Genomic DNA, 14,553 nt, shown 5'->3' with positions numbered 1-14,553 from the left:
ATTAATACCCTTCATATATTATTAATATATTATAATAGATGATTGGTGCATCCTAAGGGTTGTAGAGCCATTCCCCATTTTCAGGGTTAGGGTTTAGGGTTATGATTAGGCTAGGTTAGGGTTAGGGTTATGATAAGGGTAATGGTTTAGAGTTGTGGTTAGGACTATGGTAAAGGTTATGGTTTACATCATGGCTCAATTATATTAAAGTTAGGGTTAAATTACTATTAAAGTTCAATTAGGATTAGGGTTTGGGCTAGATTAAGGTTAGGAATATATTAGAATTAAGGTTCAATTTAGGTTAGGGTTAAGTTTAGGGTAAGATTATTGTTAAGGTTAGGGTTTAGGATTATGGTTAGGTTAGCATAATGATTAGGGTTAGCATAAGGATTATGATTATGATTAGGGTTATGGTTTGGAGTTCTGGTAAGTTTATTGTTTAGATAATGGTTGGGGTTAGGGTCATAGTTAGGATTATGGCTAGGGTGAGGGTTTACATCATAGTTAGGGTTAGGCTTGGGTTTGGGGTCATGATCAACATCTTTGTTTAAGGATAGGATTTACATCATGCTTAGGATTAGGGTGATGATTATGGTTGGGGTTAGGGTTGAAGATTAAGGTTAGGGTTAGTGTTTAAGGTTCGGATTAGGATTATGGATAGGATTTACTCTTAGGATTAGGGATAGGTTTTGAGTTATGGTTATGGTTAGGATTAGGTTTAGGGTCAGGGCTAATGATTATTATTAGGGTTAGGGTTTATGGTATTGGTTAGGTTAGGGTTAAGGTATAGAGTTATGGTAATAATTATGGTTAGGGTTATGGTTGGGGTTGGAGTTAAGGTTAGGCTTATGGTTAGCCTTAGGGTTACATTTATGGTTAGGATTATGGCTAGGGTTAAGGTTTACATCATGGTTAGGGTAAAGGTTAAGGGTTAGTGTTAGGATTAATGTTAGTGTTTATATCATGGTTATTGTTAGGGTTAGGATTTGCATCATGGTTAGGGTTAGGTTTATTTCTTGGGTTAGGGTTTAGGGTCTCAGTGGTAGTTAGGCTTATTAGTTAGGTTAGGGTTTATATCATGATTAAGGTTAGGGTAACGATTATGGTTTAATATTAGAGTTAAATTTATGTTCGTGGTTAGGGTTTAGTGTCACGGTTACAATTATGTTTAGGGTTTACATCAAAGGTAGGGTTAGGGTAAGCACAATCATAGTTACAGTTAGTATTAGAATTATAATTGGAGATATGGTTAGGATTAGGATTTGGTTTATGGTTGTGTTTTGGATTGAATTTAAGGTTAGCATTATGGTCAAGGTTAAAGTTTACATCATGGTTAGGGTTATGATTAGGGATAGGGTTTAAGGTTAGGCTTATGATAATGGTTAGGGTGTATATCATGGTTAGGGTTACAATCAAGGTTAGGGTTTGGCTTTGGTTTAGGATTATGGTTATGGTTATGGTTTAGTTGTAAGGTTAAGTTTATGGCTAGGGTATAATGTCAGGGTTACAATTGCATTTAGGGTTACATCAAAGTTAGGGTTAGAATTAGGGTTATGGTTCAATTATATTAAAGTTAGGGTTAAATTAGTATTAAAGTTCAATTATGATTAGGGTTTGGGCTAGATTAAGGTTAGGAATAAATTAGGATTAAGGTTCAATTCAGGTTGGGTTTAAGTTTAAGGTAGGATTATTGTTAGGGTTAGGGTTTAGGATTATGATTAGGTTAGTGTTTTGATTAGGGTTAGGGTAAGGATTATGATTAGGGTGATGGTTTGTGTTATGGTTAGGTTTATTGTTTACATCATGGTTGGGGTTAGGGTCATAGTTAGGATGATGGCTAGGGTTAGGGTTAGGGTTATGGTTAAGATTAGGTTTAGAGTTAGGCCTAAGGATTATTGTTAGGGTTAGGGTTTATTTTTATGGTTAGATTAGGTTTAATGTTTAGAGTTATGGTAAGGATTATGGCTAGGGTTATGGTTTACATCATAGTTGGGGTTGGAGTTAGGGTTAGGTTTATGGTTAGGCTTAGGGTTACATTTATGGTTAGGATTATAGCTAGGGTTAAGGTTTACTTCATGGTTAGGTTTAGGGTTAAGGGTCATAGTTAGGATTAATGTTCATGTTTATATCATGGTTATTGTTAGGGTTACGATTTACATCATGGTTAGCGTTAGGTTTATTGCTTGGGTTAGGGTTAGGGTTATAATTATTGTTATGGTTATGATTAGGATTTACATCATGGTTATAAATTCTAGAAGATTCTAAATTTAATGGCCATGGGGCATTATACCTATATGTCATTCACATATTTTATTAGTAAACAACGTAATATATTCAAGATAGACAATATTTACATTTGAAATGAATAAAATTGGTTAGGAAATATTTACCTGCAAACCAATTTCCCTCTTTTTTTGCATAGACATGCACCCTCTCGACACATTGTAGACATAACCTGAACCTAATTTAACTCTAATCATAACCCTATCTTTATTTCTAATTATAACTTTAATCTTGATTCTATTTTGTAACCTTAACTATAATTATAACCCTAGAACAACATGAAAAAGATTTTGAATAATTCTAGAACAACTTAAAGAATACAATGCCTAATATCACTTTACAATTTCAAATTTCAAGCAACCTTTGAAAATTGAAAACGTATTGAAGACAAACTTAGACCTTTTCATGTAGAAATAAAATGATTCTACTATTTAATGATTTCACACTAAACACACAAAAAAATGAATGTAGAGTGAGTGAATTATGAGTAGGAAATTCCAAGCCCTTCGACAGTGCAACTCTTGAAATACGTCGTAACAAAAATGACAAGTTGATCATGATTGTTGCATCCTTCTATGCAAATAGAGAATGATTCACATCTTATACTTTATTAATAATTTCAAGTGAATAAGGTTGTCTGACACTAAAACATGGCAAATGAAGTCAAGTTTGAAATCTACCAAATACTTGAAAGTCATAGTGATGAAATTTACATGTGCTCTTTCTCTATATTTCTTGGAGATTGGGATGGTCAAACATTCGACCATCATTATTACAATTAAACGATAGGCTGCTTGGTAATTTTGTTTTCCTTTATTATTGAAAATGCCTTAATTTTGATTTTTTGAGTTGTTAATGGCTGGAAGATGGTATGAAACCTATATAGCATTTGAGTTTTTTGAGGGTTTGAATAATTTTATAAAGATGTTTAATAATAAAAATATGTAAATACATAATGTTTACTCAATAGTTTAAACATCTATTTCTATCCATCTTTTAATAATATCATTAAACATGTTTACTAATTATACAAAACTCTTAAATTTAAGAATAACACAAAAAAAAATTAATATTTCTACAACCGCTTAAAAGAATTAAATTCCTTAACATTGCAAAGCTTTTCACATAGAAAAAAAATTACTACCTTGTTTCATGATTTCACACTAAACCAAAAAAAATGAATTGTAGTGTGATTGAATTACGACCTAGAAATTCCAAGTCCTCCGGCGGTGCGACCCTTCAAGCATGTCGTCACAAAAATGACACGTCAATAAAGATTGTTGTATCTTTCTATGCAAGTAAAGAATGATTGTTGTCTTATAATTTATAAATAATTTCAAGAGAGAGAGAGTTTTTACACTAAAACATGGCAAATGAAGTATGTTTGAAATCTACCAAATACTTGAAAGTCAATTGTTTGTCAAGAAGACTGGATTATAGAACAATATATTTGTTAAAATTTCCAAATTACAAATTAAATCCAAAGTGAAATGAAACACGGTACCTATTCCAATTTTATAAAAAGATGTAGGTAAGCTTTTCTGAGTCTCGCTCTTCAATATTCACTACTCTCCCCACTTAGCATATCTGTGTGAAAACTCCAGTCTTTCACGTAACTCAAATCCGGACATCTGCTTGGGTGGGAATTGGAATATCTTACGTAACTTGATTCCAAATACTTGTCATTCAACATTGTTTCTTGACTACGGTTGAAATTCAAATAGGGTACTGAAACTTTTTCTGCAACTGTCCGGGTGGGAAGTGAATTTTTTTCTTCTGATAAAAGCATCATTAATACTCCTGAAGCTGATGGGCGTGCCTTGCATTCATTATGAGTGCACCAGAGAGCTGTTATTAGTGTTCTTGATATGCTACTTGAATTAATTAAACCATCACCGTTGAGTAATCGAGGGTCTATTAGGTCATGAAGCCGATCCTCTTCATGTAACCTCCACGCCTACATTCACACACCAAACCGTAAATTAAATCGTTATATTCGTTTGTTAAAATCCGTACAATCTACGGTTGTAGTGATTATATAAGCTAGTATAATTCTTACGTGTTGGGTGAGCATCTGGTCATCTACGTATTCAGTTGCTCTTTTGCCAGATACGATATTTAACAACGTCACTCCAAAGCTGTAAATGTCGGATTCCACACTCACACGACCGGTTCTAAAATAGTCAGGATCCAGGTAACCCCTGTAGGGCCAGAGAAAGAAAGAAAAATGCATTAATCGGTTGCTCAACATAAAAAACTTTACTCTGGGCTCCCAAAATTTACCAAATGCATAGATTAATCATTTTCACTCTAATGAAGGGTCAAAGGATGAGACTACTTTACGGTGTTCCAGCTACAGCCCTATATGTAGTGGTATCAGATTCAGTTGCGTCTCTTAGGAACATCTCGTAATTTGTAGGAAGCTCCTTGTTCACATATTGGGCGCAATCTGCTTCCAGTATTCTAGCAAGACCAAAATCACATATCTTGGCGTTGAAGTTCTCATCTAGAAGAATGTTATTGGGTTTAATGTCATTATGCAATATGCAGACTTGTGCACCCTCATGAAGATATGCGAGTCCCCTTATTATGTCCAATATAATCTTCTGTGTTGTTGGCCAATCCAAGAACTGCACTGGCTGCTCACCAAAAATGACGTTTGACAGGTTTCGTGGGACATAATCGTAGACTAACATCATACCGCCTTCAATGCAATATCCCACCAACTCCATGATGTTCTGATGGCGTAGCTTGCTTAGAGTCCTCAGCTCGTTCATCCACTATTTTTCACCTTGACGACTTTCTTTGCTCAACGCCTTTATTGCCACTCGTTTTCCATCGGAAACAATTCCCTTTGAAAGAGCAGAAGAAAATATATTCACAAATTAATAACTAATCATTGTTATTTCTAGACTATAATTGACAGTTTGATTTCAGAAGGAACTTACGTAATACACATTCCCAAAACCACCTTTGCCTATCTGTTTAGAAAACCCTTTTTGTTGCCCTTTTCAATTCATCATGTTTGAACTCAATTGGAGATAATTGAATCTCTTTCCCCAACATTTTTATCTGTATATAAGGGGAAGGGGGCAGGGCAGGGACAGGGGAAGGGGAAGGGGGCAGGACAGGGGCATGGGTAGGGGAAGGGGAAGGGGAAGGAGAAGGCTTCTGGAGTCCTAATATGATTGGAATCGTTCTTTTAAGAAATCCACCCAGCCCAAGAGAGCCACATAGTGGCGTTTCAACTTTTGGGTGCTCATTTACCTCATTATGAATATCTTCTCCCCAAGATTGAGTAGTGTCTGACTCTGATCCTTCGAGCTTTGTTTCACAGCTCTCCTTAGTCACACCTGGTTAGATAAAATCAATAGTGTGAGTGACAAAATTGAATAGAATTGACAAAGGTTTGTAATCGAATTAGTCTCTTACTCTCTGCATCTTTGGATTGTTCGGAGGGCTTTTGTTCTGTTACTTGAAGGCAATTATTCTCCTCGTTCCCATCTAGTTATGCAAAATCAATAACTCGGTTATATTGATAATCAACATTCAATTAGTTATACAAGCTTTTGATTGTGAAAATGGAACTTTCTCATGTGAAGATCACAACCTACAACATTATATTGCCGATGGTATAAGGTAAGTGTAGTCACGGTTAGAACTTGTATCTGAAGCATCAGATCAGCTTTCATAGAATCTACTTTTCCTTGAACATAGACAAGTTCATCGCGGATCTTCTTAGTTTACAAGAACCTTTGGAGTTACCAGACAAATGTCACTAAAATATATAAAAAAAGCTTTGTTTTTATTGAGTGTGACGAATCTCCCATTAACTAAATCAATGCAACAGAGCTATGCTCTGTACCTTCATCGAAGAATATATTGACACAAACTACTTACTTGGATAATTTGTTCGATGTGATAAAGGAACAACACAAAATCGCACCAGAAACTATCAATTTAGCAGCTTCGCTCATATCTTCTAAAATCTCTTTGTTCAAATCAGCATAAATATCTTTCATCTGTTTCAGGTATTTACCGAGCTTAAGCATAGCTTTAAGAAGGTCTATGCATTCTCTGTCATTTGCAGAAATGTTGTCGAATCTTTCTAGAACTTTAGCTATCGCTAAAAGCTAAAGCCCCACTGCAACCCAATGTACACTCCCCAATCCTTTCAATATGTCAACTGCCACTGAATGTGCCTCGGTAGAAAGCTGAGACTTCAAGAATTTCTATATCAAACGGCCAAAAAAGTTGCCACTTAAAACATTGAAAGGAAATGATTAGTGTACAATTCCTGATTTTAGACAAACAAATAAGCGAAGATGCGAGTTACCTGATCTGAGAACATTTTTGCACCCTCCGAAATGCCATCGAATATGTTGGAAAAATCTGAGGCAACAGGCTGCACTAAATCCCTTGTCTCAAATTGAATGGGTAAATTCGATTGCAGATCTAGAATGGGAATTGATATATATCTCAATCTTGTTCGCCACCTTTAAACAAACGCCCATGGAATTGTAACGGCCAAGCTTTTTAAATTCTCCAGTCCCATGAGTTAATTCCGGATTGTTTCATTGGAATTCCTTGTCAATCAAATATATCCTTCATCAAAGAGAAACGACTCAAGAAAAAGAAACTAAAAATCGTGTTAAGGTAGTTGTTACAACTGTGTGACATGGTGGCTTCTTCAAGAAAAATGCTTTCCAAAAGAAGACAACTCACTGAAACCATTCGTATGCATTTGTAACTCTCAGGCATGTGAACCATTTCTTTTTTCTTACACCGACAAGTTTGATGACCCCTCTATGATGCCATTGTAGGTTACGCCTCTCGACGTAATTATTATTATTATTATATTATCATATCATTGTATTTTTATTTTATATTATTTATAGTGACACTTTCAATCCCTAATAATTAATAAAATTAATTCTAATTGATTATTATACTATATAAACAAAAATATAAAATTAAAATAATAACAATAAAATGTGTTTTTTATGTATTTAAATGTCACCAACACATCAAATTAAATGCTTCTACTTTTTATTGATGAATATTCTTGCATCCATATGTGAGTTTAATGTGCCTACAACATAACTAGCATCTATACCTTAAATTTTAATTTAGTCTATATAAAATACGTCGAGAGATATCCTTCTCGAGGCGCCTATTTGATTTTAGGATATAAAATTGATTAAAAATAGGTGCCTCGAGAAGGATATCTCTCGGTGTATTTTATATAGATTAAATTAAAATTTAAGGTATATATGCTAGTGGCAGTCTCGCGATGCAACATGGAAAACATACAATAAATCAATAAATAGTTATATAGTATCTTTTTATTAAAATACATAATATTATAATATTATTATATTATTATGCAAATATATATGAAATTAAATATATTTATTTAGACTACTTTTAATAATATATATGTGTTGCAAGATCAAAGCAAATCATAAAATCTAAGATATATTAAACTTTATTTAATGGCAAGTACTATGGTTATGGTTAGTGTTAGGGTTAAGGTTAGTGTTATTGTTGGGGATAAGGTTTACATCATGGTTCAGGCTAGGGTAATGATTAGGGTTAGGGTTATAACATGGTTAGGGTCTGGTTTTGGTTTATAATTATGGTTAGGGTTAGGGTTAGGGTTATGGTTTAATATTAGGGTTAATTTTATAGTTAGGGTTAGAGTTTAGTGTCAAGGTTACAATTATGCTTAAGGTTTACATCAAAGGTAGGGTTAGGGTAAGCATAACTACAGTTAGGGTTAGGTTTAGAATTATAACTTGGGGTATGGTTAGGATTAGGATTTGGTTTGTGGTTATGTTTTGGATCAGAGTTAAGGTTAGTATTATGGTAAGGGTTAAGGTTTACATCATGGTTAGGGTTATGATTAGGGTTAGGGTTATGATAATGGTTAGGGTGTATATCATGGTTAGGGTTAGCATCAAGGTTAGGGTTTGGTTTTGGTTTAGGATTATGGTTAGGGTTAGGGTTTATGATTATGATTGAAATTCATGTTTACATCATGCTTAGGGTTAATATTTACATATTGGTTAAGGTTATATTACAATTAAGATTTTTAAGTTATGATTGGGATTATGGTTATAGTTAGGATTAGGATTATTATTAGGATTTACTGCTAAAATTAATGGTTAGGGTTTACATAATGGTTAGGGTTAGGGTTATGGCTATTGTTTATGGTTAGGGATAATGTTTCATCATGGTTATAGTTAGGGTTTAGGGGTAGGATTAATCTTATGGTGAGGGTTTACATCATGTTGAATGCAGTGTTAGGTTTACAATTATGGATAGGGCAAGGTTTTAGAGTTGGGGCTTAGGATTATGGTTAGGGTTACATCATAATTAGGGTTAGGGTTAGGGTTTTGGTTTTGGTTAGAATTTAGGGTTAAGATTAGTATTATGGTTATAATTATGATTATAGAACTTAGAGTTTATGGTTATGATAAGGATTATGGTTAGGGTTATGGTTTAAATCTTGGTTGGGATTATGGTTAGGGTTATGGTTTAAATCTTGGTTGGGATTAGGGTTAAGATCATGGTTAGGTTTAGGGTTTAGGGTTATGGTTAGGATTATGGGTAGGATTAGGATTTACATAATGGTTAGGGCTAGGGTTGGGATTATGGTCTAGGTTTACATCATGGTTAGGGTTTAGAATTACATCATGGTTAAGGTTATATTATGATTAAGATTATTAGGGTTATGATTGGGATTATGGTTATAGTTCTAGGATTATTATTAGTGTTAGTGTTAAGATTAATAGTTAGAGTTAGCATTATGGTTAGGGTTTACATCATGGTTAGGGTTAATGTTTACATCATGGTTATTGTTAGGGTCTAGGGTTAGGATTAATATTATGGTGAGGGTTTACATCATGGTTGAATGTAGTGTCAGGTTTAGGATTAGGTTTACAATTATGGGTAGGGTTACCTTTTAGAGTTAGGGCTTAGGATTATGGTTAGGGTTAAGGTTTACATCATAATTAGGGTTAGGGTTAGGTTTATGGTTTTGGTTAGTATTTAGGGTTAGGATTAGTATTATGCTTATGATTATGATTATAACTAATTGGGATTTATGGTTATGGTAAGGATTATGGTTAGGGTTATGGTTTATATCTTGGTTGGGTTTAGGGTTAGGTTTAGGGTTAAGGTTATGGTTATGATTAAGATTTATATAATGGTTAGCGCTAGGGTCAGGATTATGGTTCAGGTTTAAGTCATGGTTAGGGTTAGGAATTACATCATGGTTAGGATTATATTATGATTAAGATTATTAGGGTTATGGTTGGGATTATGGTTATAGTGAGGATTATTAATAGTGTTAGTGTTGAGATTAATGGTTAGGGTTAGGATTATGGTTAGGGTTTACATCATGGTTGAATGTAGTGTTAGGTTTAGGGTTAGGTTTACAATTATGGATAGGGTTAGGTTTTAGAGTTAGGGGTTAGGATTATGGTTAGGGTTAGGGTTATGGTTTTTGTTATCATTTAGGGTTAGGATTAGTATTATGCTTATGATTATGATTATAGTTAGTGTTTATGGTTATGGTGAGGATTATGGTTAGGGTTATGGGTTATATCTTGGTTGGGTTTAGGGTTAGAATCATGGTTAGGTTTAGGGTTTAAGGTTATGGTTAGGATTATGAGTTGGATTTCGGTTTATATAATGGTTAGGGTTAGGGTTAGGATTATGGTTCAGGTTTAGCTCATAATTAGGGTTATATTATGATTAAGATTATTAGGGTTATGATTGGGATTATGAATATACTTAGGATTATTATTAGTGTTAGTGTTAAGATCAATTGTTAGGGTTAGGATTATGGTTAGGGTTAGGATTAACGTTATGGATTATGGTTAGGGTTAAGGTTTACATGATGGTTAGGGGTAGGGTTTACATCATGGTTGGATGTAGTGTCAAGTTTAGGGTTAGGGTTACAATTATGGTTAGGGTTAGGTTTTAGAGTCAGGACTTAAGATTATGGTTAGGTTTAGGGTTTATATCATGGTTAGTGTTATGGTTTTGGTGAGCATTAGTATAATGGTTAAGGTTTACATCATGGTTAGGGGTAGTGTTAGGTTTAGGGTTAGGGTTTAATTTTGTTTAGAGTTAGGGTTATGGTTGAATTTGTTTTAGGGTTCAATTAAGTTGTATCATTAGAATTTAATTTCGTTTATTATTGGGGTTCAATTTTCTATATGGTAATGATTTATTTTATTTTAGTGTTAGAAGTAGAGGTCGATTTGGTCTAGGGTTAGGCTTTACTTTGGTTTACTATTATGGTTAGTCGAGTACAATTTTGCTTATAGGTAGGATTATGGTTGAATTTCATTTTAGATTAGGGTTCAAATTTGGTTTAGTATTAGGGTTATGGTTTTTTTTGGTTTATGATTTGGATTCCATTTGGTATAGGGTTAGGTTCACATTGGTTTAGTGATAGGGTTCAATATGATTTAATGTTAGGGTTTATTTTAGTTTAGTTTTAGCATAGAGTTTAATTTTGGCTTAGAATTTAATATGGTTTAGTATTAGAATTCAACATGGTTTAAGGCTAGGGTCTCTTTTGGTTTAGTGTCAGGATTAGAGTTCAATTTTGGAAAGTCAAATACTCTAAATCCTAGAGTGGATAATCTTGATGATGATGGATTAGATTCTATTAGTTTAAATGTATTTTAATCATATTATAGAAAGTGGGTGAGAAATAATATTTAAACGTGTTGTAAAGTTATATGTTTTTATTATTGTTCAATTTGGCTCAATTTAATTAACGTTAGGGTTATGTTTCATTTTATTTTAGTGTTAGAGGTAGAGATCAATTAGATTTAGGTTTAATTTTTAGTTGATGTTCATTGTATTAAATTTATGCTTCTAAAATAAAGGATATTGTAGTATTCACCAATTATAACCATCATAATTTTGTGATTTACTTATTAAATAATAATACATTAAATTGAAAAATCATTTTACAGATTCAAAGATTAAGACAATATATTATTTTGTAACCCTAGTTAAGCCATCAATTTGATTTAGTTCTAAAGGCTTCATTGATTCATACATTCAAAAGTGACCTAAGGGTTAGGGTTTCAACTATAATTCAATTAGAATTAGGGTTTAATAAGGGATATGATTTATATTATGGTTAGGGTTCAATTAGGGTTAGATCAAGGTTCAATTATTCTTAGATTAGGGTTCAAGTTGTAGTTAGGGCTTAAGTCTATGGCTATATTTGAGTTTAAGGTTAGGTTATTGTTAGATTTCAATTATGCTAAGGTTAGGTTATGATTAGGTCTAGATTAAGGATATTGTAAAGATTAGGGTTTGATTATGATAAGGGTTTAATTATATTTATGATTAGTGTTATATTTTAGTTAGGGTTCAAATTAGGGATATGATTCAATTACATTAGTGTTATTGTTAAATTAGGATTAGAATTAGGATGAGGGTTTAGTTAGGGTTAGGGTTTAGGGTTAGACTTTGGGATAAAATTCAATTAGGATTATAATTTAGTTAGGGTTAGGGTTTAGTTTAGGATTAGGCTTCAATTCTGGTTGTACTAGGGTTCAAGTTGTAGTTAGTGTTTAATTCTGGGGTTATAGTTAAGTTTGGGGTTAGGATATGCTAAGGTTTCAATTATGGTATGATTAGATTTAGGGTTAAATTAAGATTAGATTTTAATTAAAGTTAAATGAGGGTTAAGGTTTGGGATAGATTCAATTATGATTAAGGTTTAGTTATTGTTAGGGTTTAGTTTAGGGTTAGGGTTTAATTATGGTTAGATTAGGGTTCAATTAGTAGGTAATGTTTAAATTAAGGGCTATAGTTTAGTTTATGGTTATGGTTAGGTTATAGATAGGTTTCAATTAAGGTAAGATTAGGTTTAAGGTTAAGGCTAGGATAAAATTAGCATTACTATTATAGGATAATTCTTAGGGCAAGGATTGGGGTTTAATTAGAATTAGTCTAGGGTTACAAGTAGGGTTCAAGTTGTAGGTAGGGTTTAATTCTAAGGTTAGAGTTAAATTAAAAGTTAGGTTACAATTATGGTAATATTACTATGGTTCATTACTATGTACTTGATTAATCTATAATATATAATAGAAGAATTCAAACTCAACTAAGAGATAAATAAGATATAAACAAAAAAAATCACATCTATGTAATAACTTAGAAATTACTTTTAATAATAAATATTGATAAATTAGAAATTACTTTTAATACTAAAAATTTTTATATATAAAAATTATATAATATTTTTTAAATATATTTGTATGTACTTAATTTTTTATTTTTTCAATTTAGAAACATTACATTTTTATGATTAAAATATAGAAAAACAAAAGATCTTTTTAATCTTTGTAAATTGAAAATAAAAAATTATATATTATTTTTGAACCATTTGTGTAGGCAGGTAATTTTGTTTTTTAAGTTTTAGAAACATATAAATTCTTTTTGATCTTTTTAAACTGAAAATTAAAAATTGAATATTATTTTTGCACCATTTATATTGACATGTAATCTTGATTTTTTGAAGTTAGAAACATTATATTTTTGTGTTAAGATTTAGAATCATATAAATTGTTTTTGATCTTTTTAAATTGAAAATTAAGAATTGAATATTATTTTTGCACTATTTGTATAGGCATGTAATTTTGATTTTTTGAAATTAGAAACATTATATTTTTGTATTTAAGATTTAAAAATATAAAAATCCTTTCCGATTTTTCTAAATCTTTGGTGTTTGGACGCAGTAATGGGGAGTACCACATAAATGCAACATTAAAAAATGTTTCAATGAATGATGTATAGACAACATATAGGTTTTGGTTGTCAAAAGTTATATGTGGTTCCATCGATTGAAGAAAATAGGATCTATAATCCAAAATAGTCTGACAAACGTATATAGCAGCTGCATGTGAACCTTTTGATAGAATACCTCAAAGGCTCAGGAGATGTCATCTCATGGAATGCAATGCTTGCAATGTTTGTTGAAAAGGCTTTTGACACTTTCAGAATAATGTCTTTGGCAGGTATAAAGACAAATTATTTCGCAGTGTTCTCCCTCCTTGTGTGAAAATAAAAGCTTTGAATTAGGCATGGAGGTGCATCAAAGAATAATGGTACAAAGATTTTTGAAAAAAATTATAGCTAGAAATTCTCCGATAGACATGCATGTAAGATGTCGAATCATATAATGATTGCAAGATTTGTAGAAAATGGATTTGTTTAAATGGCTATAAAAACTTACACAAATGGGATTAGCAGGTATAAAACAAAATTCCTTGACAATGTTCTTCCCACCTGTGCTAAAATGAGAGCTTTCAAATAGAGCATGGACATGCACCAAAGCATAATCAATTTTGTAAAGCTAGTGCACTTACAGTGTTCAAGCATGTTATTCGATGACACCCTCAAAATAAAATATTTGGCGCAACCAGAATCGGGTGGAACCACATCCAATAGATGCTCCTCTGGAAACCTTGAAAGTCACATTGTAGATCCGACTTCTATTTTAAAAATGAAAAACAAGAAGTGTAAGATAATATAAAATGCAATGTTAGATCCATATCATCTCTCAAAGATGGCTAGTGTGGTGCATGATCTACTATGAACAAGTCAAGGGAAATTGATGATGAGATAATATGACAATGGTTTGAATCCTGCTATTTAATCCTTTGCTCATAATCTTCAACACAAATATCTAGAAGTATACCTAATACAATATTGTAAACATGCATATCAAGAGCATCAGTGTATGAGGTGGTGTTAATGGAGGCACAAGATACCAATCGAAGGGATCCTTTCCTGTGACCTAGTAGCCCATGTGATAGAACTTGCACTGTTTTAGGATGTGTTACCATGCAGCCAAACATGTCTATATATTTATTTTGCAACCATAGCTATTACAATTCAGTGTTAAAAGTTATCTCTGCTACAAATTTACAAAAACCCAGTAAATGCACTTATTGTTATGTGGTCAATAATGGCACTTGCATTGAGAAGAACAACATTATTCAGGATACAAAGAGAAGTAATGCAATGCTGGATTGAAAATTTAATGGAATTATTGGACACTCATCTGGTGGAGCATGACGGTTTATTGCAATTCAAATGTGAAATGATGAAACCCACAACTCTTTAAAAACACCAGGTGACTGTTCAATTTTTGTCATTGCATTTTGATGTGTGTCACTTGAAACGTTTTACCATCGATAACCCCTCATATTCTTGCTTCCACGCATT

General features: G+C 32.5%; 1 protein-coding gene across 1 annotated transcript; it reads right to left on the bottom strand.

Annotated features, from left to right (window-relative positions):
* Positions 1-3,838: 3,838 nt before the first annotated feature.
* Positions 3,839-5,060, bottom strand: LOC131035620 (G-type lectin S-receptor-like serine/threonine-protein kinase At4g27290). Its single transcript, XM_059220672.1, has 3 exons — positions 4,627-5,060; positions 4,343-4,484; positions 3,839-4,240 (listed from the first exon to the last, which is right to left on the bottom strand). The coding sequence occupies exons 1-3, from the start codon at positions 5,058-5,060 to the stop codon at positions 3,839-3,841; spliced, it is 978 nt and encodes a 325-aa protein (XP_059076655.1).
* Between the last annotated feature and the right edge of the window lie 9,493 nt (positions 5,061-14,553).

Source organism: Cryptomeria japonica, chromosome 5, assembly GCF_030272615.1.
Source record: "Cryptomeria japonica chromosome 5, Sugi_1.0, whole genome shotgun sequence".
In the NCBI taxonomy this organism is placed as follows: domain Eukaryota; kingdom Viridiplantae; phylum Streptophyta; class Pinopsida; order Cupressales; family Cupressaceae; genus Cryptomeria; species Cryptomeria japonica.
The sequence above is the reverse complement of the archived record's forward strand: the minus strand, read 5'-3'. Positions and strand labels throughout refer to the sequence as shown.

Excerpts from the sequence above, each read along its gene's own strand:
- LOC131035620 (XM_059220672.1), bottom strand. The coding sequence starts at position 5,060 with ATGAACGAGCTGAGGACTCTAAGCAAGCTACGCCATCAGAACATCATG. Across the intron at positions 4,485-4,626 it reads AGGGCTGTAGCTGGAACACC|GGGTTACCTGGATCCTGACT; the intron begins GTAAAGTAGTCT and ends CTGGCCCTACAG. Across the intron at positions 4,241-4,342 it reads ACCAGATGCTCACCCAACAC|GCGTGGAGGTTACATGAAGA; the intron begins GTAAGAATTATA and ends GTGTGAATGTAG.